Source organism: Amphibalanus amphitrite, unplaced genomic scaffold, assembly GCF_019059575.1.
Source record: "Amphibalanus amphitrite isolate SeventyFive unplaced genomic scaffold, NRLGWU_Aamphi_draft 001715F_arrow, whole genome shotgun sequence".
NCBI lineage: Eukaryota > Metazoa > Arthropoda > Thecostraca > Balanomorpha > Balanidae > Amphibalanus > Amphibalanus amphitrite.
The window spans coordinates 39,087-65,869 of record NW_024883208.1 but is presented as its reverse complement, the minus strand read 5'-3'; the positions used below and the strand labels follow the sequence as shown (position 1 = coordinate 65,869).

The 26,783-nt window shown below is 54.6% G+C and overlaps 1 protein-coding gene across 2 annotated transcripts in view; it reads left to right on the top strand.

Moving 5' to 3' along the window:
* Nucleotides 1-25,273, top strand: part of LOC122374805 (CCR4-NOT transcription complex subunit 6-like) — a 78,899-nt gene extending 53,626 nt beyond the window's left edge. For both annotated transcript variants that reach the window (XM_043353790.1, XM_043353789.1), the window contains 9 exons: nt 18,907-19,039; nt 19,727-19,820; nt 20,179-20,333; nt 20,798-20,894; nt 21,755-21,928; nt 22,269-22,383; nt 23,165-23,345; nt 23,692-23,831; nt 24,236-25,273. In XM_043353790.1, coding sequence (XP_043209725.1) covers nt 18,907-19,039; nt 19,727-19,820; nt 20,179-20,333; nt 20,798-20,894; nt 21,755-21,928; nt 22,269-22,383; nt 23,165-23,345; nt 23,692-23,831; nt 24,236-24,315 — 1,169 coding nt within the window. In that variant the 3' untranslated portion in view covers nt 24,316-25,273. The remainder of the gene's footprint in view (nt 1-18,906; nt 19,040-19,726; nt 19,821-20,178; nt 20,334-20,797; nt 20,895-21,754; nt 21,929-22,268; nt 22,384-23,164; nt 23,346-23,691; nt 23,832-24,235) is intronic.
* Nucleotides 25,274-26,783: the final 1,510 nt, after the last annotated feature.

Here is a 26,783-nt window from a genome sequence, read left to right as displayed (position 1 = left end):
CTATAATGACCTTTGCTTATTGTCACAAGTGCGCCGCATTCGCGATTGTTGCCCGACGCCTGTTTGCAGGTGAGCCCACTACAGTTGTTATACATATCTAAAAACCGATAAACTTTTAGGCGAAAAAGGCACTATTCCAGGCCCATTTTTGATTTTTTTGCGATATTAGGTAAAAACAGAAGCTTCTTATCCTAGGAAAAATAAAATGGGAAATCTTTCAAAGGTGGCACACTACCTTTAAAGGGAGATAATGAGCTTTCTTTTTTCTTTAATAAAAATTACTCGACATCTATACTATTTCTACTGTAGTTTCTATAAAATATGAAAATTTCCTAGCACATTTTCGTATGTGAAAAAGGTTTTTATTTTTGCAAAAAAGAAGCAGTACTTGCAGTACTTGTAACACCCACCGAAATGCGTTGTCCTTCTTGTCCTTCTCTATAAAAAAGTCGCAGTATATGGCGCTTTTGTTTCAAACACCGACGCTTGGGTTTTTGTTTATGTTATCGCCTTGTCGTTGCTTGGTTGTAAGGATTCTAATTTGAATTAGAGTTAATTCGGTTTAGAATTAATTAGATTCGTACATAGTGCCTACTCTTCTTTGTTTCCAAGTATTATTTTGCGCCACAAATGAACGGCATGCGCCAGAAACGCAGCCAAATCTTGCGATTGCGACTACGAAATTCATTATTTTGGCCTCAGAGCCTGAAGCGAAAAATACAAGCATATTTATTTCAAAAAGACTTCAGGTTTGTCGAACGGTGTTATGAGAATTTTGATAACAGTACTGCATAAGTTTTTCAGTGATGCCGCAAAAGTGTTGTATCTATCTTCTTTTATTGTGCAGTCGGCGGGACCGATTCAAAATTGAGTCGTTGCTACTAAAATAGCAGCATATGGCCTCAGATGATGAACAGGAAAAATAGTTGCGTAAATTTAGACATAAACCACCCCCAAACCATGAATATCTTTTGAAGGCACTATAGACGACCATTAACTAACTAGATGTGATGAAGATCAAATGTAAGGAATACGCTCATTTTACAAAATTACATGCAAGTACCAAAAAGTGATGTAAGTACTTATTCAACGGTCATTTTCAGCGCTCCCCGCTAACGTGACTTCAAGTTGAGATATTTGCGGCAAGGTACCGCATTGAGCAAAATGGTTTTAATTTACATTATAACTTGTTGTGTTTTGTCAGAAAATGATCCTAACTCAGATTTTGTGGAAAAAGGTCATTATCTCCCTTTAAGTCGTTTCTATTCGCGCTGCACGGCGCGAGACTGGGACCTGGCCGGCTGGGCGGCTTTTCACCCGTACCTCGGCCCCGCCGCGCCGTACCGCGGTCTGCCGCCGCCGAAACCTCAGCTCACCGCGGCCGAACGCGGGCGTGCAGAACGCCGCGGAGCCGCCCGGAGAAAGCGCGACCTTTCCGCATCTGTGGGTTTGTGGGGACGGCGCCGCGGCTTCCCGTGGGAGCGGCCGGACTGCGCGGATTGCACTGCGACTGTCTGCGCCGCGGCTGCGGGAGCGCTGGTCAGGAGGCTGGTCAGGAGCGCTGCTGACCATCCGCAGCGTTCCCCGGGGGTAATAATATGCCGCCGCCGACCGGAGGCATGCTCTCCGCCGACCGGAGGCATGTTGCAGTGAGGATTGATGATGGCGGCCGGGCGTTCCGCGGGCTGATTGGGAATTAATGCCACGTGACTTGCAGCGTTGTCGAGATGGCGGCGGCGGCGATTAATCGGGTGGAACATGATGAACGAGCTCCTGGGCCGTGTTCCGTGTCACGTGCGGGAGGTCTCGTCCACACCTGGTCCACTATCCGAGGGCCCGCTGCCCGTCTCCGCGAGAGGAGGTGGTTCGGGTGTGAAGGGGAAAAGTCGAGAGTGAAATGCAAAGGTGTTCTTTGTACTTACTCGTTGACGCAATCCAGTACCACATTTACTTTCCCCCCTGTTCTTCACATTAGGTCTTTTGCAATAACGTAGCCGAGGGGCTTAGCAATTGTTTGTTCACTGATCCCGACTCCAGCGTAGGCCGTGTTTCGGTCCCCATCCCCTACTCTGTCGTTGCGTGACGATGCACCGTGGCCCAGTTTCCCGTGACCTGCCGCTGACCGCCTGTTTTCTCTGTGTTCCAGGTGAGTGACGGTTACCGCCCCGCGTTGGCGATGCTGCAGCCGTGGCATTGCCCTGTATGTGCGTGTATGTGCTGAACTCTGCGGTAAGTGCTCATCGGGTGGGTGTCGCTGTCCTATGTTAAAAGCGCGTCACAACTTCAAGAAGCAGCAGGTACTCGATGGAATGTTTATATCGTTTCTTGCCCTCATACTGCAAGTGTGCATGTTAAAAACTTTTTCATCGCCGTCAAGAATCGTTGAAGAGCGAAGGATCATCATTGCGACCATGTTCAGCTCCAGTTGACCTTCAGCCTCTGTCGGTCCTTAGCTGCCATTTGCCCGTCCATCAGGCGTTCGCCGATACTCCCGCAGTTGACCCGCTACCCGGGTACAGTCGGGTCTGTGGCTGCCAACGGACCGGTGACCGGGTCACGTCTGGTCGGGACGACCGCCGCCTCCTGGGAAGGGCGGTCGGCTCGGCTCCGGCGCTGAGAGCCGGGGTCAGCCGGGTCACTGGGCCAGGCGGCCCTCCGCCCGCCGGCGGCGGAGGCCCAGAGCCATGACGGACAGCTGGGCGACCGTGGGACTCAGCTGGGTAACGGCTAGGTCAGCTGATCGTCGCAGGGCAGCAGGTAGACAATCTGAAGACCTGCGAATGCGATTGGGGACTAATCAGATGGAAAGGGAAGAGACGTTTCTGGAAATGAATGAATGGGAGCGCTTGATGACTAGGGCGCTACTGCGATGTAACGAAGTGGAACACGCGCTAGTGGTTGTAGGAGCAAAGTGAGAAGCGCTAGTTCAATGGGCATTGGACCTTGTTAGAGCACCCGCACTTCGTCTTGTCCTTAGCTGCCAATCGGCCAACCGATTGTTGGATGATGCATCTGGGAAGCTTGGTATTGGAATGATCTTTACCCAAATATGTTGTGGCTGTACTGGTGAAATAGTGAGTTTTCTTTCTTAGGGCTTGTCTAGATCTCTCGAATTGTATTACTATTCTTAATAAAAGCACTAGTCTTTTAAGGCCTTTCGCTGTCAGTCAGCCCCGGACTCCGGAGCACAGGAGTCTCTTCTTGGCCTCGCTGCCAGCCTGTCCAGACCTATGCCCCCTGGCTATGTTCCTCGCCATGCCAGACTAACTACCGCCAGACACGCTACGGCCAGTGAGTTTGGACTGAGCGTCAGCTAACAGGCGGCGTGTTAAGCGGCCCACCAAAGCGGCGCAGTTAGCCGCCATTATCATCATCGTTAGCGCCCGAGAGCGTCGCCCGACCGCTCTCGATTGAGCCTCTTGTCTCGGGTGGATGTAAAACTGGCTTCCGGGTTACTTATGTTGGTGGCGGGATCAGTGTGTGGCTTTCTATTCCGGCTTTTTAAAGTATATACGGCTGCTATCGAACGTTGCTCGTCTTCAATCCGTTCTTTCTGCACGGTTTGAGCGGCACCCGTACGCTGTTTTCGTTTCCTGTATGCTCCGCAGCTCCAGCGACTGAAACCCCGCCTAGTCGATGGGACGCTGCCTAAACCACTACTGAATGCCGCCAGTGGAGACTGATGAATCGTTGTTGTCGTCTGTCGTCGCTGGTTTGTGACAGCGCCTGTGAGCGAACGGACTGCTAACTTCCCGTCGGCCTTCGACGCGGAGAGCTCCGTACGGCGGCGGTGAAGGGGCGGCTGTTTACCACGACGATTAGCGGTCACGCGTGCGGCCGGCTGGGCCCGGCGCAGGGTATGCTAAGCGGCCGGCGAGAGCGGTGCCAGAGGCCACGAGTCGTAATCACGACCGTCGTGAGATGACAGCGGCGGTGCCTCGCTGATGAGACGGCAGAACGGGTGGGGCGGAACTGGATACGCTGCCTGAATCGCGGCTTTGTGGCCTGAAACTCGAATAGGGAAAGTCTGAAGTTGCATTGCGCTTTGTCGGATGTTGAGTCAGGAGGGTGTTAATCCTTGAATTGGTTACTGGTGAGGTCACCTGGATATTTCAGCCATGTATTTGACGAAGCACGCAAGGCTTTAAGCCATTCTGCTGACTTCAAGACTACTTAATTAAGGCTGAGGTAATCAAGTGACCTTCAACACCTCACACTCGCCATCAACGAATTGTCGGGAGTCTGTCTTGTTGGATGGAGAGTTGTTCACGGCAGGGTTCGTGGTGTTTCGAAACACGCGTGTCTGAACGGTCCTGAAGTACCCGACCAGACAGTGGGACAGACATCCATCCAGCTAGCTGTTCAGCTACAGCGCCAGAGGACTTTCGCGGCGGACACTGAGCTTGTCGCTGTCCTCGGTCGCAAATTTTATATAATTCATGTGTCCTCCTCAGCTGTCAGTCGCCGCTGGAGGCGCGCAGTGCTCGCCGGGCTAGTAGTAAGTTACGCGGTGCCGGGCCGAGTGTCGACGCTCGCTCCTCGGGGCAGGCCGCGCGGCCGCCGACCCGGCGTGCTGGTGTTGTGAAACACCCGACCGCTGCCGCCGGGCGCGACGGGCCCTACGTGGCCCGTGTTACAGCGAGTGGGCGGGTCTGCGCGCCACACTCCCGTATCTCGGTATCTTTGTTATAGCTGGCATATCGCGTGGGCGGGGTAATAACCTTCGTGCGTGGCAATGCAATGCATTGCGTTTGGTATGCTGTTTTGCAAGAGATTGAGTTTCAAGGGAAGGGCAAGCATGCTAAGAAAATGAATCAGGATCGGGAAAGTAGGGCTGTCAGTTCTGAGGAAACCGAACGTGGAGCATGACATGAACATTGAACAACCTCTTGTTGCACCAGATTTTCGAGGACGTTTGCAGGCGGTATTTATCCTATTTCACATGTTTTCTTCTATTGCAACTTCAATGCCTTTACCTACGGTCACCAAGGAGCAACGTTTAGGTCGTTCGTCATCAGCACAAAGTCCACTGCTGGTGCCCCGTGGCCGTGCCCTAGTGCTGTGAGCCGTTGGTTTTCAGCCGCAGTTTGTAGAAGAGAAAGAGTGAAGGAGACGATGTTATTGGGGGTAGAGAGCTGAAAGTCAAAGTTGACTGAGCAATGCAGAGGGAGAGAGGGGCGATAAAGTGAGAGGCGGCCATCTCCCGGGGACCGCTGACCGGCGCTCCCCCTAACCCGGCGACCCCTGACCTCGGCCGCGGCGGAGACGACTGACCCGCGGCGGTACCGACGCCCGGCCGGCCGGCACAGCCAGACCGGTGAGAGGCGACGGGACGCGCTCAGAGGGCCGGGCGATGCATCCCGATAGGCAGCGGCGGGGGACTTTCTCGGCGCCCAACGCTGTGCTGAGGAATGGAGAGACTGGCAACGGTGGGATGTTGCAAGACCGCTGGATGTAAACAAGCGGCGATGGTGTCGGCAGTGGACGGGCGTCTGTATTTCAGGCTGGCTAGGTCTCTAGTCCAGCCTGGTAAGGGGGTGGTTTCGCGGTCTGGAGATAAGTGGCGCTAAGTTTGCCAGGAATGCGTCAAATCTTGTTAGCTCGGACGTGAAGTGGTAATTGATGTTCTTTGTACCTGGTGGGAAGATTGTACTGCGTCATCCCTGCTTAGTTGCGGTGCCGCTGATCCCTTTAAACAGCGACTTACCGTGCAACACAGGCCGCTGCCACCGTAGCCAGGCTCTGTTTACGTTGTGAAACTGTGACGGAAGGCTGCAGTAGCCGATGAAGGCTGTGGGACGCCTGAACTGTCCGTGAAGATGGCGGCAGACCGTGCTGGTCACGTCCACCCGTGGGACCTCCTTGGGAGTTAGCGAGAGTGTGGCAACTCGCAAAGGAGGCCTGATGATAACGTCTTTAGTGACTAGCTCCGAAGTGCCGCGCAGATTGCTGGTTCACTGCCCCGACTAAATGCGGAGATCTTCGGTTTCCTAGCCCCGATATGGCTCGGAAATTGCTGGCTGGGCTGTCCGGGAGATTGCCCACCACGCTGTAAAAGAGCAGACGCAGCAAACAAACGGGAGAAAGTGGGATTACGGCCGCCGCGGGGGGCTGAGGTAATGCTACTTAGTCACGCTGTGTTATGACTCGAGTCGGGTTACTCGCACATCAAATATCCAAGCATGCAAACCCAGCCTGAAATCACTGCTATTACTGTGTGACTGGAATTGTCGGAGCGATCCTGATGATCGGCAAACGAAACCCAATTACTGTCAGCTGACAAACCAATAGGCCAATGAACCAGACGGGGATGCTTTACCGCCTCTTCTTTCCCGCTGCTATTGGCACTGATCCCAGCTTATGGTTCTGCTGTGCTGTCCTTGTCATATCCCTTGCTCCACCTTGCTCACTCTGCGGAACCATGTTGCTGCCGGCGTCACCTCGCTTCTGGTTCGTCGCCTCTCCTCTGCCAATGCGCCTCAGCGAGCGCTGTGATGGCGGCCCAAACCGGCGCTGGCGTCGGGCCAGCCGGGGTCGACTGAGGTCAGCTGACGTCACACGGGGTCAGTCAGCTGTTGTAATCAGCGTCCGGTCAGCGTCTGGTCAGCGGGGCGCCCGAGGGAGCGGCCCGGTGCTGATCTCAGCGATACTTGCGGCTCGAATGGTGCATCGGTCAACGGTCTCGGCGGCCGAATCGTGATGGTCAAACGCCGACGGGTGCGGTCTCCGGCTTCGCTGGCCGACCGTTGGGAGATGTCCTTCTGTCTGTTTGTCTGTCGGTGTGTTTGTCTGATGCGGATGGCACCGACTGACCCGCGACTGACGATGGGTAGTAACGGGGTGGGGTGAAGACAGACGGTGGAGTGAAGTCGGCCACAGACCGAGTCGTCATGCTTGGTCGGTCGGCACAGAAGGGCTGAATGTGCGGACTAAAGACGTGCGGATGACGTAAAGGAAAGGGGATAACGGGTTTTAGATTGACATCGCTAGGAGATTAGAAACTCTCGATGAGTTGAAAGTCTTGAGTTATGCTATCTTCGACCTAAAAAAGGGAAGGTTTGATCGTTGTTCTATTCATCTGTGCGGATGAGCGACCGACACCGCATGGTTGGCGTGCCGAACGACTGTGCGTTCGGACAGCAGCGGTAGGTCTGGCCTGTCGTCTGTGACGGACGGTAATCGGTTTCACTGCGTCACTCACTCAGTGTCCACTCGGTGACGTTAAACGGTAACTACCGGGTTACCTTCCAGAGGGTCTGCCGGTTGGAACGGCTGTCTAGCCGTCCTCACTGTCACATTGGAATCCTGTCCAGCCAACCACCGCTCCGGAGGGAATTTTGCGCATTTGCGGCAATCCTGCAGCTCGTCTCTGGCATTTCGTAATGCCCTGGCAACCCGGGTCCGCCTGAGCACTTGAGCAGTCGCCGAACGGGAACTGGGACGAGGAGGTACGGACGGCTACTCTCGAGTCGGAAAGAATCCATGCTGAAGGAGTTCGGCGAGTTCCTTGGTTAGGATGATTTGCGGAGGAACGCTTTTAGCCAAAGTTATGTCTAGAAGCATGCGGAGGCGAATGCACCGATATTCTTCTTTTTGTGTCCATTGTACAAAGCGTGCCGTCCTGGCTCTCGTCAAGCGAAACATAGCTCTGGTTATACCCGGTAGTGCCGCCGCTTCTGTTTTGGAAACTCCGCAGGAAGAAGTGCTGCCATTTAGTCGGTTCACTGACTGAATGAGCAGGTGATAGATTATTTCGCCGGGTGAGTGAAGACTCGATGACACCAACCCCACCGAGCGACTGTTCAGTGTTCAGTATGTCGTACCGGCAGCTACGCCACTGTGTGGGAGGGTGACGAACCGACACCACTGGACTGCCACTGTGAGGATGACGGACCGACACCACTCGGCTGCCACCGTGTGGGTGTGTGACGGATCGTGTGCGTGTCGGAGGCGCGGCTGTTGACGTCCTGCCCTCCCGGCCCGGTGTGGCCGCCACGACCTTCCGCCCTTCGTCGCCACTGGAAGTGATCCATCAACTCCAGAAGGGCGAGACGTCCGCCGCTGACGGCGAGGCGAAAACAACCGGCAAAAACGCATAGCGCGCGCAAAAACACCGCACAAAAACTACTACAAAATATCGGAACTCATTCATGCTGCTCATGGAATTATAAATGCTACGTCAGGGTTGCTTTATTTGACCTTCAACTTAACCTGGTACGCATTATACACTGAAATGGAGCATGTATCAGCATTACTTCTAAAATAAATAATATAACCTAATGCCGGTGTTCAGCTCTCCCGGGTCGTTCCATGCTCCCGGCCACTGTCTGCCACTGAGGAGGCGCGATGTTATCGCCGTATACGGCGGGAGGCAGCCTCCCCTGCAGCTGCTGCTACCCACACAGGCACCGCCCGGTAGCCGACCGTGTTACCGGGTGGGTCGCCGTGGTGCTCTTGACCCCGCCCCTGGGCCGAGGAGGCGACCGAACAGGGGTGTGGCTGCCACCGAGGGCGAGAAGTCAATGAACTGATGGACGCTGTAGAGGTGAAGTGACGGCGTAGGTTTTGAGTGGCTGCTGTCTGCGCTGCAGTTATTTGGCGGACGAGGGGGCATGTTCTCAGTCTCCCATGGGTGACGAGACTATTGAATCGACCACGTCATACTAGCTGAGTGTATAAGACAGATTGTAATCCTTGTGGTGACCAAGTGTAGAGTCCATTGGTAGACTAAGTATCGGATGGCTGATGTATCGATGGACGAGGCGAGAGCCCTGATAACTGAGATGTACTGAGAGTGAGCCACAGGACCCACTGACCGCTGACCTAAGGAGATACCCGTCTCCATCCGATGGAGACGGGTATCTCCTAACGGACTGTATGAAGCTAGATTGTTTGACGGGTATCTCCTAACGGACTGAGTGGAGAATGACGGGCTGATGCGCCGTCGGGGCCGGGTTTTACGGCCTTTAGGCTGTCCGTTCTGCGATTTGATGGCGACTTCTCGACTCGCTATCTCATGTTGCCCAGCCTCAGCGGTTCTCGTGGTGTGCTGCGAATTCTGTGAATGTGTTTGAACCAGGGCTGCGGAGTCGGAGTCGGAGTCGGTCGGGGTCGGCAGTTGTGACCGGAGTCGGAATCGGAGTCGGAGTCGATTTTAGAAACCCGAGCCGGAGTCGGAGTCGGAGTCACCGAAAATCTGTCGACTCCGCAGCCCTGCTAGGTCTGCGTAGTCGGAGTCGGGAGTTGGAGTCGGTCGGAGTCGACAATTCTGCCCGGAGTCGGAGTCGGAGCTGGTTTTTGAAAGCCGGAGTGGGAGTCGGAGTCGGAGTCGCCGAAAATCCATCGACTCCGCAGCCCTGGTTCACTGGCGGTCCCAGGGGGGCCACGGGGGCCATGGCCCCCCTTTGGTGCTGAAAGGTGGGGCCATACTATCTTTTGGCCCCACCTTTCAGATCGAACAAAAGTCATAGAAAGCTTTTTGTATGTTTCTTCATTTTCTTTCTTGCGCCATCAAAGGACGTAAATTTTACTCATGAGTGGGCTCAGCTTCGCATTCTGTCAATTTGGCGGTCAGCGTCGCTGGCACTGGTTCACGAGTAAGGCCGGGTCTCATATGGAATATCAGCGTGGGTTTACTTGAGGCTCTCGTTGGTCCAGCAATGGCTGGCATGAGACCCTCTTTGGCAGTGGCGGGTGGGCCCTGCCAAATGAGCGTGGCTCTACGACACTAAAGTAAGACCTCATGGGTTGGTGCGGTGCACCTCAGAAGCCCGGTGGTGACGCCGTATGCCGGCTTGGTTTCTTAAGGATTAGCGTGGGACCTCCGGGGCCTGCATAGAGTTTGCATGAGCTAGTATGCAATTTCAGAGGTCTGTGTGTATTGTGTACACAGTGGCGGTCGCGTGGGGGGGGGGCATCAGGGTCATGCCCCCCCCCCAAAGGCCAATAAAATGGGCCATCATATCATTTGCCCCCCCCCCTCAAACAACCGATGGGCCTCCATAGGTGTATGGGGCCCTGGCCCTTATTCGATCGTCACGAGGCTCAAAAAACCCACTCCAAGCTATTAATATAGCTCCCACACCGGTCTTTGAGCGTCCTACACTGACCTCTGAGGGAACTTCAGTGGCGGTCAAGCGCCCATGTTGGCCGCTAAGAGCCCACATCGACCTCTTAAGCCCCACATCTGGCCTATGAGGGCCCCTAACCGGCCTCAGGGGCCCCAACCGGCGTCTGAGCGTCTCACACCGGTCTCTGGTGGCCTTATTTCTGTCTCTGGTGTCCTAAGACGAACCTTTAGGTGCCAATGAGGGCCCCTCACTGGCTGCTAAAGACCCGATGCCGGCCTCTAAGGGCCTGCATTGGCCTCTGAGGAGGGCCCATCTTGGCCTTTGAGGGCCCTCTGCTGGTCTCTGGGGTCCAACGACGGCTCATGCCGGTCTTTTAGAGCCCCACGCTGACATCTGAGGGCCCCATGTTGGCCTGTAATGAGTAAGGACCCACATTAGCCTCTGAGAGCCCAACTCGGTCTCTGATGGTCTCAAACTACTGGCCTTTGCAGTTTGCAGGCCCTGTACTGGTCTCTGAGGGCCCTAATCTGGCCTCCGTGAAAACATACATGGGTGGGCTTCTGAAGATCAGAGGGCTTACGCAGACTCCTGTACAGCCTTACGTTGGTCCTGATCGAGATCACTTTACGTCCTGATGGTCCCGCGTAGATTCCCTCATAGTTCGACATCGGGACCCCATGAGGCGTTGTGGGTCTTGGGGCTGGCAGAGACTGATGACATCCTCAGGGCTCAGGGCCAGTCTTTTCAGCATGAGGACTAGGCAGGTTGAGTGAGCCCCAATAGAGCCGTTACGAAGCCCGCAGGAGTTGCGCGCGGCCCTCAGATGCCAATTTTGAAAGCCAGGAACCTTTGGTCTCCAGAGGTCGGTGTACCTACTCTCTCCCGCCGCCACACAACTATATGGGGTAAATGTCATAGTCTGAAAATGCTCTCTGGGTTTCACATGCTTGTTCAAAGCAAGACTGGTAGGTATCTGTACTTTTCCGAATTGTTTTATAGTGGTAAGGTCATAAATCCGCGTGCCCGACCTTCCAGTATATGCTACACCGATCCGTCGCCATGGTGCAGTGGCCCGACCGGGTGCGTATTATTTAGGCCAGGGTTCATAATGTCCAGGGTACGATGTGTCCAGTGCTCGAAATGGCCAGTGCCTTGAATTGGCCAGTGTTCATATTGTCCAGGGTTTGCATGGTCCAAATGTGGCCAACTGGCTGCAGATAGGGTAAATTCAAAGAGGCCAGGGTTCATAATGTCCAGGGCACGATGTGTCCAGTGCTCGAAATGGCCAGGGTTCATAATGTCCAGGGCACGATGTGTCCAGTGTTCGAAATGGCCAGGGTTCATAATGTCCAGGGCACGATGTGTCCAGTGTTCAAAATGGCCAGTGCCTTGAATTGGCCAGAGTTCATAGTGTCCAGGGATTACACAGTCAACCAAACCAAACCAAACCAAACCAAACCAAACCTAACCTAACCTAACCTAACCTAACCTAACCTAACCTAACCTAACCTAACCTAACCTAACCTAAGGTAATGATGTTTGCCTACCGGGGATAAGGAAATAATTTCTCGCATGAATAGATTGCAAGCAATAGTAAATCAAATATTTTTAGGTTAAGTGGTTATGTATCTGGCTTCAGGCTCGGCCTGAAGCCAGATACATAACCACTTAACCTAAAAATATTTGATTTACTATTGCCTGTAATCTCTCCTAAGGCATTGCCTTCGGCACTGCACTGCTTCGCATTGAGCTGGTTCCGTGTTTTTACATAATGACGTCACTTTCAATGACTATGTAATCCCTGGACATTATGAACTCTGGCCCATTCAAGGCACTGGCCATTTTGAGCACTGGACACATCGTTCCCTGGACATTATGAACCCTGGCCATTTCGAACACTGGACACATCGTGTCCTGGACATTATGAGCCCTGGCCATTTCGAACACTGGACACATCGTGCCCTGGACATTATGAACCCTGGCCTCTTTGAATATACCCTATCTGCAGCCAGTTGGCCGCATTTGGACCATGCAATCCCTGGACATTATGAGCTCTGGCCTATTCAAGGCACTGGCCATTTCGACACTGGGCATATCGTACCCTGGACATTATGAACCCTGGCCAGAATGAATGTTCCCCGGCCCGACCGGTGGAAACACCGTGGGACGGGAAATGGAACTGGTGATTTTGCCTTAAATTGTGCTTAAAGATTCCACGCAAGAATGACATGGATGAAGCATAATTAGTGCCAACTGCGCGGCGCCTCGTGGACGTAAAAATTAGCCGATCACCACCCCCCCCCCCCTCCGGTGACGGATAAATGTATTGTCCCGCGAGTGTGAGTTTGCCCCCCCCCCCCCTTTTGCTAGCGGCTGCGACCGCCAGTGCCCTGGTTTGAACATAAGATACGCTATACCTATGCAAGCTCTGGGCGACGTCAGAATGCAGGTGTGACCAATAAGAAGCCGTCGAATCGCCCCCCAATAAACAAGCTACAGCTCGCTTGGATGGCTCCTGCCGGGTAGGCAAGCTCCCTGACTTTTCACTCTGATTGGCCGACGCCCACTGGCTGAGCTGTTGAACAGCCTGTTGTCATTTCTTCCTATCGGCCACTAGACACATTGACGGACACAGCCCAGCGGAATTATCCCAAATGTCGCCATTTTTTCCGGGTCGGTCGTCAGCCTCTCGCTGGAAGCAGGTCAACACCTGTTGTTGCCGCTTTGCGACACGACATTTTTGTGTCCTAAATCTCGGCTGTCGAAAGCTGGACAGTGGTGTGCGGACATCACAGAGCCTGCTGCCCGGCTCTGGAAATACCAAAGGATTTCAGAGAGCTTTCCCGACGGGTTTCTGTCGTGCTCACGCCGTAGTGAGGTGTGGATGTCGTGTGTTTCTGTAGCCATTGCTGCGTAGTTTACTGGATTGAGTTTTATGACGACGGCTGCCTCTGACCGGTGGACGGTTTCCGTACATTGTGACGCCGTTTTCCGGACCCCGCCCCCGTCCAATCCCACTACTGGTGTGTTGTGGTCGGCTATATTTCCTTGTCCTTCGTGTGTAGGATTTCAGGTCTGGTGAGTGCGTTGTAAACTGAGGAACTTGTCATGGAAGCATTCAGCTTTGTGTGTGCCTCGGACGGTCCACACTCCACATGCTATTGAATACTGCCATATTTCAGTGTATCCACGGGAGTGGTAGTCGCAAAAATGTTTTCCATTTTCTGCAATATTTTGTTCTGTACATTTAGTATTTACCAACCGCTTCAAAAATCAATGTCTTATTTTTCGCCTGACAATTCACTTTTTTCTTATGTGAATTTCATCGCTTCGACCCAATCATCATCATCATCATCATATTTATCAATAAAACAAAACATTTCTTTCATTGAATAGTTCTCGGAGGCTAGTATGCCAACATGTTTGCTTCTGCGATGACTTACGTAAATCCGATGCACGTTTGTTGATTTCACTTCATGATGATACCTACTGGTTGTGAAGTGCGGCATCATCTTAATCCATGTGAGTTGACACTGAGCGCTTCATGTTTTTGTCACGAGACCAGTCTGTTTAGGGGCTCTGCTCGCTCGGGTAGATAAATCACCACCGAACCGGCGCTGCTCCCCGCAGTGCTGCGACGCGAGTCGCGAACAATCCCTCCATGCCCTGCAATCTGCACTCTGACGGCAAAAATGACCGGCCGGTTCTGTCGCGGAAGCCACATCCGTGTCGGGCAGGTGCTGATCTGCGCCCGCGCCCCGTTTGTCCTGTGTTTGAGCCGTGTTTGACGGTGTTTGTGCGGAGTTAGTCGGCGTTTCTCCTGTCGCGGGCCGGGTGTATCAGCCCGCCCTGGCCGCGTTTCTCGCGCTGTGAGCCGCCGGGTCAGCCGTACGCCGGCGCTCGCCGAGGGCGCGCTGCCCGACCCGGTCACTGGCCCTACCCGCTTAGAAAGCGGCGCTGACGTCACAGGCGCAGACGGTGACGTCATTGGATGGCTGCTGCTCCGTGACTGATAGGTTAATTAGTAGATATTATAGTTATGCTCCTGCAAATGAAAGTTTCCAGCAGATTATGAAAAGAATCTGCTGATTTATGTGAATAATTTTCTTGGGTGCGGCATGAAAATCTGCTCCCTAAGAAACAATGTATCTTATTTGCTTGTCTGCCGGTGTCCGGTGTTCCCATTGGCCGATAATTACGTAATGAATGTTTCAGTGACGTCAGAAAGCCAAACTTTGCCATCTGAGAGCAACAGCAGCATCGTTTGGGATTCCGCGAAAATTCTGTTCATTAGTTGTTCAATTAATGTGCTCAGATCGTGTTAAGCGCCATCATCGTCTGGGGCCTCGGCGGGGGCTCGTGTGGCGTCGTGGGAGAAATCTGTCACGCTAATCCCCTCTGATATTCGCACGTTGACATGGGCTTATTTGGTTGACGACCTCGTGTCCCTATCCAGGTGTGATCGGAGTCCGGTTAGACCTGGGGTGTCCGTGCTGGAACGCTTATGTACAGGTGACCGAGTCGGTGTGAAATGGCCCGAAAAATGGCGCCCGAGTACAGTGCAATGACCTGCGTAAGTAGTTCATTCGCCGCAGGGTTGAAACTGTGACCGATGGATTAGGGCTCCATGTTCCGAGTTGTTGACAGGCTGTAGATAATCCCTGTCAACTGCAGAACCGTGATACTCAAAATCACGTCATCGATTCCTGGAATCTCTTACGTACGTGTATGTATGCTATCGTGGACATCAGAACCGACGCAGGCCTTCCAGAAATGTCATATCATTCATATCATAGGAGCTCTTCCTCCGCCATCTTCTGATCATATCACCTGCGAGCCTCTGAGCTCTGCTGACCCGTACCGCGGTTCACGACGCTCAGATTCCGTATTGAATGTGATGGCATTGCTCAAGTTTTAGGCACACACCGTATCCGCTTTGAGTCCGCGTGACCTGAGGCAGCCTAATGTGCCCACTGAGACGAACTGGGTGCGGCGTGACAGGCGGACTGGTGAGAACGGCAGGTTCGTACACGGGCGTATCCACCGAGTGTGGCCGAAGGAACCGTTCGCTTTGGCCCCATGCTTGGCTGTATAGTCGACTACAGAATGATGTTCCACTCCTCAGAAGCTATCAGTTGACCGGAGCGCTAAGTTGTGCCGTTTATTAAGCAATTAAGCGTGTCGATTGTGAGCATTGGGGCAAAGCTATAATTTGTTAACTCAGCCCGTGTGATGCGGCACAGCCTACCACTCCAGGCAAATAATTGCCTGTGAAAAGTGGAACATCATTCTGTAGTCGACTATACATTCACCGGGGCAGCGGCCATCCACTGAGGCGGGCGCGGTGGGCCCGTGTGGAGACGGGAGAGTGGCGGTGCTGTGCGTACCCGGCACCCTGAAGGCCGACGGGCTCGAGTCGTTCGCCTTGTGGCGTCTGTGGTCCACCTAATCGTCGTTTGTTGGACACCAGTGAGGCGGGGGGACCGTACGATTCATGGTGTCTTGCTGAGGTTATGTCGCTTACTGGGCGTGAGAGATGAGAGGTACGATGCTGCCCCGAACGCGTGATATGGTTTGGTAAGTGGAGGGAATTTCGAGGCCAATGGTGATTGCATGTTTGGAAAGTAAAGCCCAAGAGCTACTTTCGTCAATGGTGAGAAACGCGCACTATACGCTGCCGTTAAATTTTTGTTCCCATTTACACCACATCTCTCAGCCATGCATCGTTTCGGACCTCGGCCTCGGAAATAGTAAGGGCCTCTGCGGCCTTTACTATTTCTCCTTAACTATTTCTATTTACTATTTCTCAAATGTCCGAACTGTGCCTATAGCAAAGAGCTGCGTCACTTTCCGTGCGCGTCCGAGTTCGCCGTTTATCGACGGCCTGTTACGGTGCCGATCTCGGCTGCAGCGCTGCAGACCGGCCGTGCGCCGCGGACCGTTAGCAGACCGACCGACCCGGGCCGCGCCTGTGTTCGAACACCTCTTACAGTGGCGGCGAGGGGGCGGGACGGCGGGCGGGTAACGGTGGACGGCACGTGTGTGAGAGGGAGGGAGGGGAGGGGAGGGATTGGAGGTCACCCGGAACGGCCCAGAGACAGACCGAGGGCTGAGTAACGGGGCACTGGGGTGGGTACGAGGCGACGGGAGGATCGGGTAACGGGTAATGCGTGCGGGCTGCAGATACCAGGAGAGCGCTGGGTAACGGTTTAGTGGTGTGGGGTAAGGAACAAGGGGCAATATCTGTTATACACAAGAGGAGAGGACTGCGAAGTGCATACTTTTTGGACAGGTCTTGATACCTATCATTATACACGGGGAAGAGTGAGTTTGGTAGCTGTCATTACGGATGTCGGTGCAGCTGATCATACCGGCGTCTCAGCACTTGGTGTTTATTACTCTCCTGTCGCCGCTGTTCTGTCAATGTCTCTGTCTGTCTGTCTGTCTGCTGGTGCTGTAGCTGCTGCACCCGCTGACAGGCTGGTTTGTCCGCTGTCGTGTCTGACATGCTGGTTTGTCCGCTGTCGTGTCGACCAGAACCCCCATCGGCCGCTGGGCGGGGCGAGCACCAGCCGCACGCACACACGCAAACGCACGCCGTACGCGCCATAACGGGTCACAGCTAACCTTGGAGCGCTGTCAGAACTGATGTGCAGGATTTGCGAGCGGCGGCTCTTTTGCGGAGCCGATGTCGGAAATCGTTGCTGATTTGAATTGGCAGTCTGGTGAGCGGCGGTTACACGGGGACGGCTTTGAACAAAGACCCGCGTTGAACAGTGAAACTTGCAGGATTTTTGCGTTTTTCATTGTTCAGCCGGTACATTTTACTAGGCTTATGCATCTTTGTGTGGAGAGAGAGCGAAATGTAATGTGCCTTTGTCGGCTGGCTGGGTGGGCAACCGCTTTCTTTTCCGGTTCTACCATTGCGGGGCGGGTGGAATGAAATGACAACCAGCCGTAGTCCCTCTTTCTATGCTGTGTTACCATAGTTGCGCCTCGTTCTATGCGTACAGTACCTACAAAACATTTATTTTGCCGACATCATTTCACATAGCCCACTATGTCACACATGGCGCCGTTGTATTCCATGCGCCCATTTGTTTTTATTTGACAGGTGGTTGCACAACGCTCGGTACATTTTGGACCAGGGTCAGCCGGGGCTATTTGTTTGGCCTTTGTTTCCGCGGTGCGCGGTGCCGTTTTTATACCGCGTCCCGCCGCCGCGGCTCTCAGGTGCCGCCGCCGCCGGCGAGCACGCACCGTGACGGTCTCCTGACCCAGATGGGCGCTCCTTTGTTTACCCAGTCAGCTGACGGCGGCCGTGACGTCACGCTCAGCTGATGGCGCCCCCGGGAGGGCGGAGAAACCGCCGGCGCCGGGGAGGGGTGTGGGGAAGGGAGTTGAATAGGTTGGGAGGGGACGGGATAGGTCTACCAGGCAATAACTCTGTGGGAAGATTGGTGAGGGGAGAAGAAAAAAAGTGACGGCGTGTTTCATAAATTAACGGCGTGTTTCATATATGAACGGCAGGGTAACCCACAGATAAAAATATGGGCTGGTGACCAGCAGTCCATAATGCCTCCTTCATACTTTGAAGTGCTGCCGTCCCAGTTTGTTTTCATAAATATAATGACATGAAAATGCATTTACTCCTGTTTTTGTGTATTTCACTTATGTTATTGGTCCATTATGTCATACCATCTAATCCAAACGAGATGGCTAGCTGAATGTCTCACTCAGACATGATGGACCAGCCCACCACTGTTCGCTTTCCCTCGATGAAGAGGACTCTGGCGCGGCTCGCCCCAACCCGAGACGCTGTCCGTCCGGCTGTCCCAGCCCCGTGTGTGCCGTCCTCCGCGGCTTTATACACACACTACCGTGTGAAGTCTCGGCGGCTGCTGCTTTGTGCCACTGTGCGCCTGTCTCTCTCATACGGCGCCGATTTCGCCCAGCAACGCTCGGCAGCGCCCGGCGTCATTTATTGTCCCATCGCCCGCCGTTCTCAGGAGGAGAGTGCGCCTCGGCGGGCGCCGACTGTCGCACTAATGCCGTTGTGATTTGGTTCCATTGTGGAGACGGAGGCGGCGCTTTCCAAAGCTGTGCGGTGCGGGTTATTTATTTGAGTTGGTGTGACAGGTACGGAGACAGCTGGCAGTGGGGGCGTGTGACGGCCTCTGATGGTCACCGTTCGGTGCTCACATCGCGGGCGGTGGGGCTGTAGATGTGATCATTGCGGTCGGCCGCGGATCCGTTCAGAGCTCTGTTCGCCCGCCGCCATCAGGCTGCGACCATGCTGCTACTTCTTGGCTCCTCATTGGTCGAGTTCAAGTGGTCTATTCGTTAGAGCAATGAGAGGCCAAGAAGCGCCAGCAATAACTTCCTTATATGGGGAAAACCGACAGCACGCTGATATAAAAACAGCGACCGAACAGAGCTCTGGTTCTTAGTGGTCAATGATGAACTAGAACTAGGAACTGTAATTAGATTGCTTCCATTTCGTTACTTCTTCGTTAGCTGATTTGTCGTTGTATGAAGAAAACTGTATCTGTATGTTTCTTTCTCCATCTGGCTGATTTAAATTAATATACGAATGCGACCTATCTGAATCGTTTCTCGTAGTACTTCTGTGACCGCCATGATTCCCCCGCCGTTGTCCGTCTGTGGCCACTTTTGACTCTCGTCTGTTCTGTCCCTCGGTGAACGTGTCCCAGCCCCCGCAGCGTCCGTGGCTGCTGCTCGGTTGTCCCTCTGTGTCTGTGTCTGGTTCTCTATCTGTGTCTGTTGGTGACCCCTCTGTGTCTGTTTCTGACTCTCTATCTCTCTGTTTCTGCAGTGAACGTGTCACAGCCCCCGCAGCGTCCGTGGCTGCCGCTGGGTCGTCCCTCTAGCACACATAGCACATGCATCTTCACTGTCATGTGCTACAACGTTCTGTGTGAGAAGTACGCCACGCGGCAGATGTACGGGTGAGTACGGGGTAATGTACGGGTTAGGGTACGGATAATGTACGGGTCAGTGCACATACGGGTAAGTACCGGCACAATGACCATTGGACGCCGTCAGGGCACCGTGAAAGGTTCTTTGTCTGGTCTTGGTTACCCGTTGGCTGTTCATGAGCTGGTTTGTTGGCTCTTGCTATTATCAGCCTGTTTGTGATGCGTTCAGTTGGGTGGGATGGTGTAGGGTTAGTGGGAATAATTGCCGACTGTCGCTACTCGCTGTGGTCCGAGGTTTGGTAGTCTGCGAACCATTGTTGGTAGTTCGGGGGCTTTATTGTGGCTGTCTGAGTCGGAGAGTCGGCAGGGAGCTGTCTGACAGCGTGTGTGTTGTGTCTGGTTCGATGAGGATACGCCTGCTCCATTTTACCGTGCGTCATCTGTGTACAGATCCCTGCACTGTGGGGCTGTGTTGTGGCTCCGGTTTTGTTTGGCACTGTGTTCTGTTTTGGTTGTGTCTGGCTGCCGTGTCTGCGTCCGAGTCTGGCTTATGACCCTGTTCGACGTCTAGTTGTGTCTGGTCCGTATCTGCGCTTGCAGCTAGGCTGTGTCTAGCTCCCTCTTACCCCCCCCCCCCCTCATCTGTCCCTCAGATACTGTCCCAACTGGGCGCTGGGACTCACTACCCCCCCCCCCCCCTCCGTCTGTCCCCCTCAGATACTGTCCCAACTGGGCGCTGGAGTGGGAGTACCGGAAAAAGAACATCATGCAGGAGATCAGAAACTACTCGGCCGACATTATCACGCTGCAGGTTCGTTATCGCGACACGGTGACGTCACCGCCGATATGGGTGACGTCAGAGTGGCACTGACTTATGGATTGTATGTCGGCACGAGGGCACTGAGTGATGCCGATGCTTGAGCCTTATTGAACGCGTTTTTCTTGCTTGATCAATTGTCAGTTACTGTTGTACTTATTTTCTTATTTCGGTAAAGCACAGCAGCTTCTATTCAAGGATGTCGTTAGCCCAAGTTCTCCCATGCGTTTTCTAAGCAGTGCGGCTAGACGTTCCAGCTCTGTTTGTATGCTGCCGGGGCGTTCTCTGTGTCCTCACGGGCTGTTTCTGTACCGCAGCGCGCTAACCTTGGTTCTCTCTGATTACTCCACAGGAGGTGCAGACAGATCAGTTCTACAACTTTTTCCTGCCCACCCTGCAGCGCGACAAGTACGACGGCATCTTCTCGCCCAAGTCGCGCGCCAAAACCATGGCCGAGAGCGAAAAGAAGTACGTCGACGGCTGCGCCATCTTCTGGAGAACAGAAAAGTAAGAGACGCCGCCGCTGCGCTCGGGCTCTGTGGGGGGTAGTGAACAAAACTGGGTGAACCTTGGATAAATGCCATATTCTAGGCTGCGGTCTTCTGTGGAAATAAGTCTATCGACCTTATTTGGGACACTTTTCGTGTAAGTTTACGCCGTATGCTTTTAGATTTCTAAAGCAAAAACAAAAAAAAAAAAACAATCAAACTCCACTTCGAAATAACTGTTTCTACTTGAGAAATTAATTCAACATTCGAGTGTGTGTGAGGCGTACAAATTTAGGTCGGCGGCGTTTTGTCGCGGCGCGCACTGGGTCGGCGAGCCCGCCCCTCGTTCCACACCAGTCCACCCCAGCGCGGTGTTTTGCGCCGGGTTGTGCCCTCCCTCCCCTCCCCATAACCCGGTCGTTCCGCCCGCTCTGCCGTTCTTTGGCCCCCGACCCTGACCGTCCGGGCCGGGTGTTTGCGCAGGTTCAGTCTGGTGAAGGAATACCTGATCGAGTTCAACCAGATGGCCATGGCCAACGCAGAGGGGTCCGACGACATGCTCAACCGCGTCATGACCAAGGTGAGGACGCCCCGGCTGATCCTGCCGTACGACCAGTAGGGGAGGAGTGTGGGAGGGGGAGGTGAGGATGGCTCGGCCGCTGCTGTCCTAGTGGTGGTGGAGAGGGGTGTTGGGTGGTGATGAAAGGAGCTTCAGAGAAGGTGTATGTGAAGCGGTGGATCAGGCGTGGGTTTCGGTATGTGTAACAGCGGGGTGGTTTTTAGGTTGCTAGCGTCTGATCAGGACATCCAATGGGAAAGAAGCTCTTTCTGAATAACAGCCAGCTTGTTAAACGCCTAGTTTTGTGTTTGCCCTTATCCCCACAAGTAGTCTGATCATCCTATCGTTCCTTCAGCTGACCGTTCTGCTGCTTTCCGAGTTTTACGCAACCCTGACCCCTGCAGTGGGTCCCCACCGTCCGCCCATATGGAGCTGTGTGTAAAAACCGGCTCTGTAGCACCAGTCGGCCGGTGGCGGGGTCAGGGGACCGGCCCGTCCGCCCCCGGCCAGTCACCATTGTCAGGAGATATGGAGCGGGCTCTGTTTTATCCAGTGGCGGCTCTGTTTTGTCCAGTGACACTGACCTCCTGCCGCCCACCAGCCGCTGGCCTTGGTCCGAGGTCTGAGGTCCGAGTGCTGTGGGGATCCGAGGACAAAACTAGGGTCGTGTCAAAAGTGCCCAATGTCCGAGTAAAAAGCTACACGTTCTTTCACTCGGCAGTCGTGTATTGAACACTACGAATCCAACAATGTCCTCAAATCAGTCATGCGCGCTGGCAGCTACCCCAATTATTGACCCTTCCCTCCCCCACCCTCAGGACAACATCGGCCTGGCGGCGCTGCTGGAGACTCCCCTGTCTAACTTCCCTCCCCCTCCCCAGGACAACATCGGCCTGGCGGCGATGCTGGAGACGCGGGACGCCGCCTGGGAGAGCGGCGCGCCCTCGGACCCGGCCCAGCAGAACCAGCGGCTGCTGGTCTGCACGGCCCACATCCACTGGGACCCCGAGTTCTGCGACGTCAAACTCATACAGACCATGATGCTGATGCACGAGGTGAGATATAGGGGCGCGGTGGATGGTCCCTGGTGGGTGATGCGAATCGGTAGGGATCATGGTGGTGGACGATGTGTGGTGTAATTTCACGGTCACGCTCGAATTTATTTCAAAAATATTTGCACGCGTTTATTCTCGGCCTTGCATTGCTTTGGGTTTAGCTGTTTGCTAGTTTACCGCTTATAAATTGGTTGTTCATGACACACCGGAATAGTCACTAAGGGATGCTGACATTCATTTGTCACACATTACTTATCATTGTGTATTTCTAGCTAAGCTGTTGACTTTTGTTAGTATTTTTCGCCAGTCTGGTGACATAATGTGTGTATTTTCTGCGCAGATCCGTCAGATCATGGACCGCGAGGTGGCCAGTTTTCGGCCCGGCGGCCACCGGGCGGCGGCCAGTAACATCCAGCTGCTGCTCTGTGGGGACCTCAACTCGCTGCCCGACTCGGGTCAGTCACTGGGGGAGTCACTGGGGAGTCACTGGAGAGTCACTGGGTCAGTAACATCCAGCTGCTGCTCTGTGGGGACCTCAACTCGCTGCCCGACTCGGGTCAGTCACTGGGGAGTCACTGGGGAGTCATTGGGTCAGCAACATCCAGCTGCTGCTGTGTGGGGACCTCAACTCGCTGCCTGACTCGGGTCAGTTGCTGGGGAGTCACTGGGGAGTCACTGGGTCAGTAACATCCAGCTGCTGCTCTGTGGGGACCTCAACTCGCTGCCTGACTCGGGTCAGTTGCTGGGGAGTCACTGGGGAGTCACTTGGTCAGTAACATCCAGCTGCTGCTCTGTGGGACCTCAACTCGCTGCCCGACTCGGGTTAGTCACTGAGGGAGTCACTGGGGAGTCACTTGGTCAGCAACATCCAGCTGCTGCTCTGTGGGGACCTCAACTCGCTGCCCGACTCGGGTCAGTCACTGAGGGAGTCACTGGGTCACTGGGGAGTCACTGGGGAGTCACTGGGTGGGACGTAACTGGGCACTAAATTCGCTGGAGTGTGTCACGTCTCGGTGTGGAGTGACTAGCGAGCTCGAGTGTAGTCATTTATCAACCACTTTGGTCTAGCCACTCTGGAGAGATGGCAGCGGAAGTCGGTGGCGCAAATAGTCGATTCGTCTGAGGTGCTGCCAATTTAGCCAGTGATGTTGTTCAATACCCCTCGCCCTAGCCAGTGAATCTACCCGTCTGCTCCATGGGCCCTGCCACTGACTCTAACCCTCCTGCGTCGTGCAGGCGTGGTGGAGTTTCTGGTAAACGGTCGCGTACCGGCCAACCACCCGGATTTCAAGGAGCTCGGCTACAGGACCTGCCTCAAGAAACTCTCCGTGTCCAACGAGCGCAGCGGCGAGTTCACGCACCCGTTCCGGCTGGCCAGCAGCTACTCGCCAGACATCATGCCCTACACCAACTACACGTGAGTGGAGAATGCACTACATAGTACCGACATAATGCCCTACACCAACTACACGTGAGTGGAGAATGCATTACACGGCAGCTACATAATGCCCTACATAAACTACACGTGAGTGGAGAATACACTACACGGCGGTCACATAATGCCCTACACCAACTACACGTTAGTGGAGAATGCACTACAGAGCACCGACATAATGCCGTACACCAACTACCGGTGAGTGTATAATCCACCACACGGGTGCAACACGGCATTGTCAAAACTGGATGCCGCCCGTGCTGTGTTGCGTGCTCATAGCTGACGTCCTAACGTCATCGCTAACATTTCCGTCTGCCGTCCTCGGCAGGTACGACTTCAAGGGCATCATCGACTACATCTTCTACAGCCGCGACACGATGACGCCGCTGGGCATCCTGGGTCCCCTGGACCCCGACTGGCTGCGGGACAACAAGGTGCAGGGCTGCCCGCACCCGCACGTACCCTCAGGTGAGGTAGCAGGGACGGGTACCGCCCCCTCGGTCGAAGGGTCCGGTTTGGGCGACAGCTGGGAGTGTGGAGTGGAGGATGTTCTCTTTTGCAGTGAATGAATATTGCTGCTTTGTTGATAGTTGTGAGGAAAGTATAATTTAGGCTGCTTAGTCTGAAGCAAAAGAAGAAAGAGAAACAGATAAGAAAGAAGTTAAGTTAAGAAGTTAAGAATGGGATTTATCTTGTTGAAACAGTTCATGTGTGCTCGTTTCATTGCGTGCTCCAGTTCGTACGTTGTTCCATGTTTTGGGGTGTCAGGTGCCACAAGTGTTTTTGCGGTCCCCCACAAAGGGGCCTCCGATTTGCCGGTCCCTGTGACCTGTCTGACCGCCGAGTCTGACCTCCCCTCCTCGCTCGTACAGACCACTTTTCGCTGCTGGTGGAGCTGGAGATGTCGCCGGTCCGGAGCGACACGGCCAACGGGCTCATCGCGCACCGGTAGCCACCTGTCGGCCGCCGCCGCAAACACAAGTACCGCCGTCCGCCGGCGGCGGCGCCACGCCACAGTTTTTTACCGGCCGGCCGACCGACCGTCACCGATCGTGTGCCAGCCAGCGCGTGCCAGCGGCGGCCGCCGGGGCAGCGAGAAAGAGAGAGTCCGCGCCCCGGCGGCCGGGAGTGGGAGAGGGAGTGCGTGTCCAGAGCGAGTGGAGTCTAGTGTGGGAGGTGTGCGCGCGGCCCGTCCGTCCGGCCGGCCGGCGGTCCGCAGTGTCCGTCTGCTCGCTGGCTGTCTGTCTGTCTGTCTGTCCGTGTGTGCGCGCGTGCTCTGCGCGGCGGGTGGGGGCGCGCCGCCGTCTGCCGACCCTGCGACTATCCGGCCGCGCCCGGGGCGCCCCGCGCGCGCCCTCGGACGCCCGGGGCGCCGCCGTCGGCGCCCAGTACAAACGTGCACGCCGCGCACACTTCCTGTCGCCGAACCCGGCGCGGCGCGCGGCTGTCTTTCAGAGCCGCCGGCGCCCCGTGCGTGTGTGTGTGTGTGTCCGAGAGCCAGTGTGCGCGCCCGCTGTGTGTGTGTGTGTGTCGAATTTTTAGATCTCACGTACGTACGACGGTCGCGCCGGGCCCGTGCGGGCCTCTTTTTGATCTATTTTACCCTGTCTCTGTTCGTTTGGCGCCGGCGCCGCGGCGAGCGGCGTGCGCATTTCGAGTGGGCTGTTTTATCTGTGCGCGCGTACGTGTGCGCGGGCGCAGTGCTGGGAGGCGGGGTGTGTGTCTGTCTGTGTGCGTGTGTACATATTTTATTCCATTGTGTGCGAGCGGCGGTGTGCGCGTGAGAGGGTGAGCGGCCGTGTGAGAGGGTGAGCGGCCGCGCGCGAGGTCCGAGGGCGGTACAAACTGTGTACAATGGCGGCAGCCGCCCCTGTCCCTCCCTGTACATACAATACAAACACCCGAGAATCGCAAACGCTCTTACTGCTGGGGAGAGGACTGAGAGAGGACTGAGTTGGGATGGGATGGGTTTGTGGCTGGGTTTGGAGACAGGAAGGAAGCTGAAGAGAAAGTCGAGGCGAGCACGACACTGAGTCATACGAACGAAATGCGTCATTTTTAGAGATGCAGGGAAAGAGGCCCCAACTAGTCAAGCCGAACAGGGACCGCCACCCGTGCATGGGAGATGGGCTCGTTCCTTCTCCTTCCTTCCTTCCTTCCCGACCCTAAGAGCCTTCGATGAGTTCAGAGCTGGTCCAAAGAACATTGCAAGACTGACAGGATCATGTTAGAGACGTTGCAGAGCTGACGGGATCATGAGATAGACACTGGATAGTGGAGGGACCATGAGATGAGCGGAGTAGGCGTTGTGAAGGCCCATAAGGGGACCCCGGACCATGCACTCAACTTTTGTGGGCTTGTCGGGCCCCGGGTGCCAGACCGAGTGAAAGGCAATTTAGGACTGATTGAACCCCGCGAGAGGAAGTGTTCTCCCAACCCCTCCCCACGACATCCTAGAGCATAGACCCGGGAACAGGGGGGGCAGCGGGGGCGCTTGCCCCCCCCCCCCAACTTGAGAGACGAGGGGGCGGTGCCCCCTCAACATTGAGGCAGCGTGAAAGGATCTTTCCTCCCTTTTCCGGACTTATTTCCTTATTGTTTCCTTTAAACATCAACACACGGCATTTTCTTACCCATCTGAATGGTTTCTGCTGATACAGTACAGTATCGATTTGACAATATCTGCTATTGTCATCCCGCTTTGGTTTGGGCCTGGCCTTGGCCACCTAAGTTTGGCAGGCCATATTTTACATGTATAGTGTATACTACTGTCCAGTATGCTGTATAATGTATACTGGACCATTTTGAGTCAACTTTGAGAAATACATACATAGCGTTCAACGGTGGTAAAATCGTTGCCATAGGTATAAATAACACAGTTTACCCGCTCCGGGTGTGAGGGAGGGGTGTGGGACAATGAATGCACCGACGTGGCGCCCTCGGAGGGCCGGTATGGGATTAAAGCTCAGCGACACTAAGGGCTTGTGTATTGCCTTCGGTTATCGGTAGCACCCTCAGAATCACCGGCGTAGGGCCCTCAGAGCCGCCGGTAAGGGGCCTTTAGAGACACTAGTGTGGGCCGTCATGCAGGTGCCGGTGTGGGCGCTCAGAGGTGCTAGTGTGATTCTCTCAGACGCGCCAGTGAGGGTCCTTACAGGCGTTGCTGTGGGCCCTCATAGACGCTGGTGCGGAGCCGTTACAGAGGGGTGTGGGTTCTTTAGAGCTGCTGGCGCGAACCCTCTAGGTATAGTCTCTCTTGAAAGTATCGCGTCCTGGGCTGCGGTGGCTCAGCGAACTATTCCATTCAGTTTGAGGACCCCAGTAGGGAGGTCATGGCCTGTATCATAAAAAGTACGCTGTATGTAACACGATTTCACGCCAGCGCGGCGGTAGAAGGAAAACTGCTATATGACGCAGGCC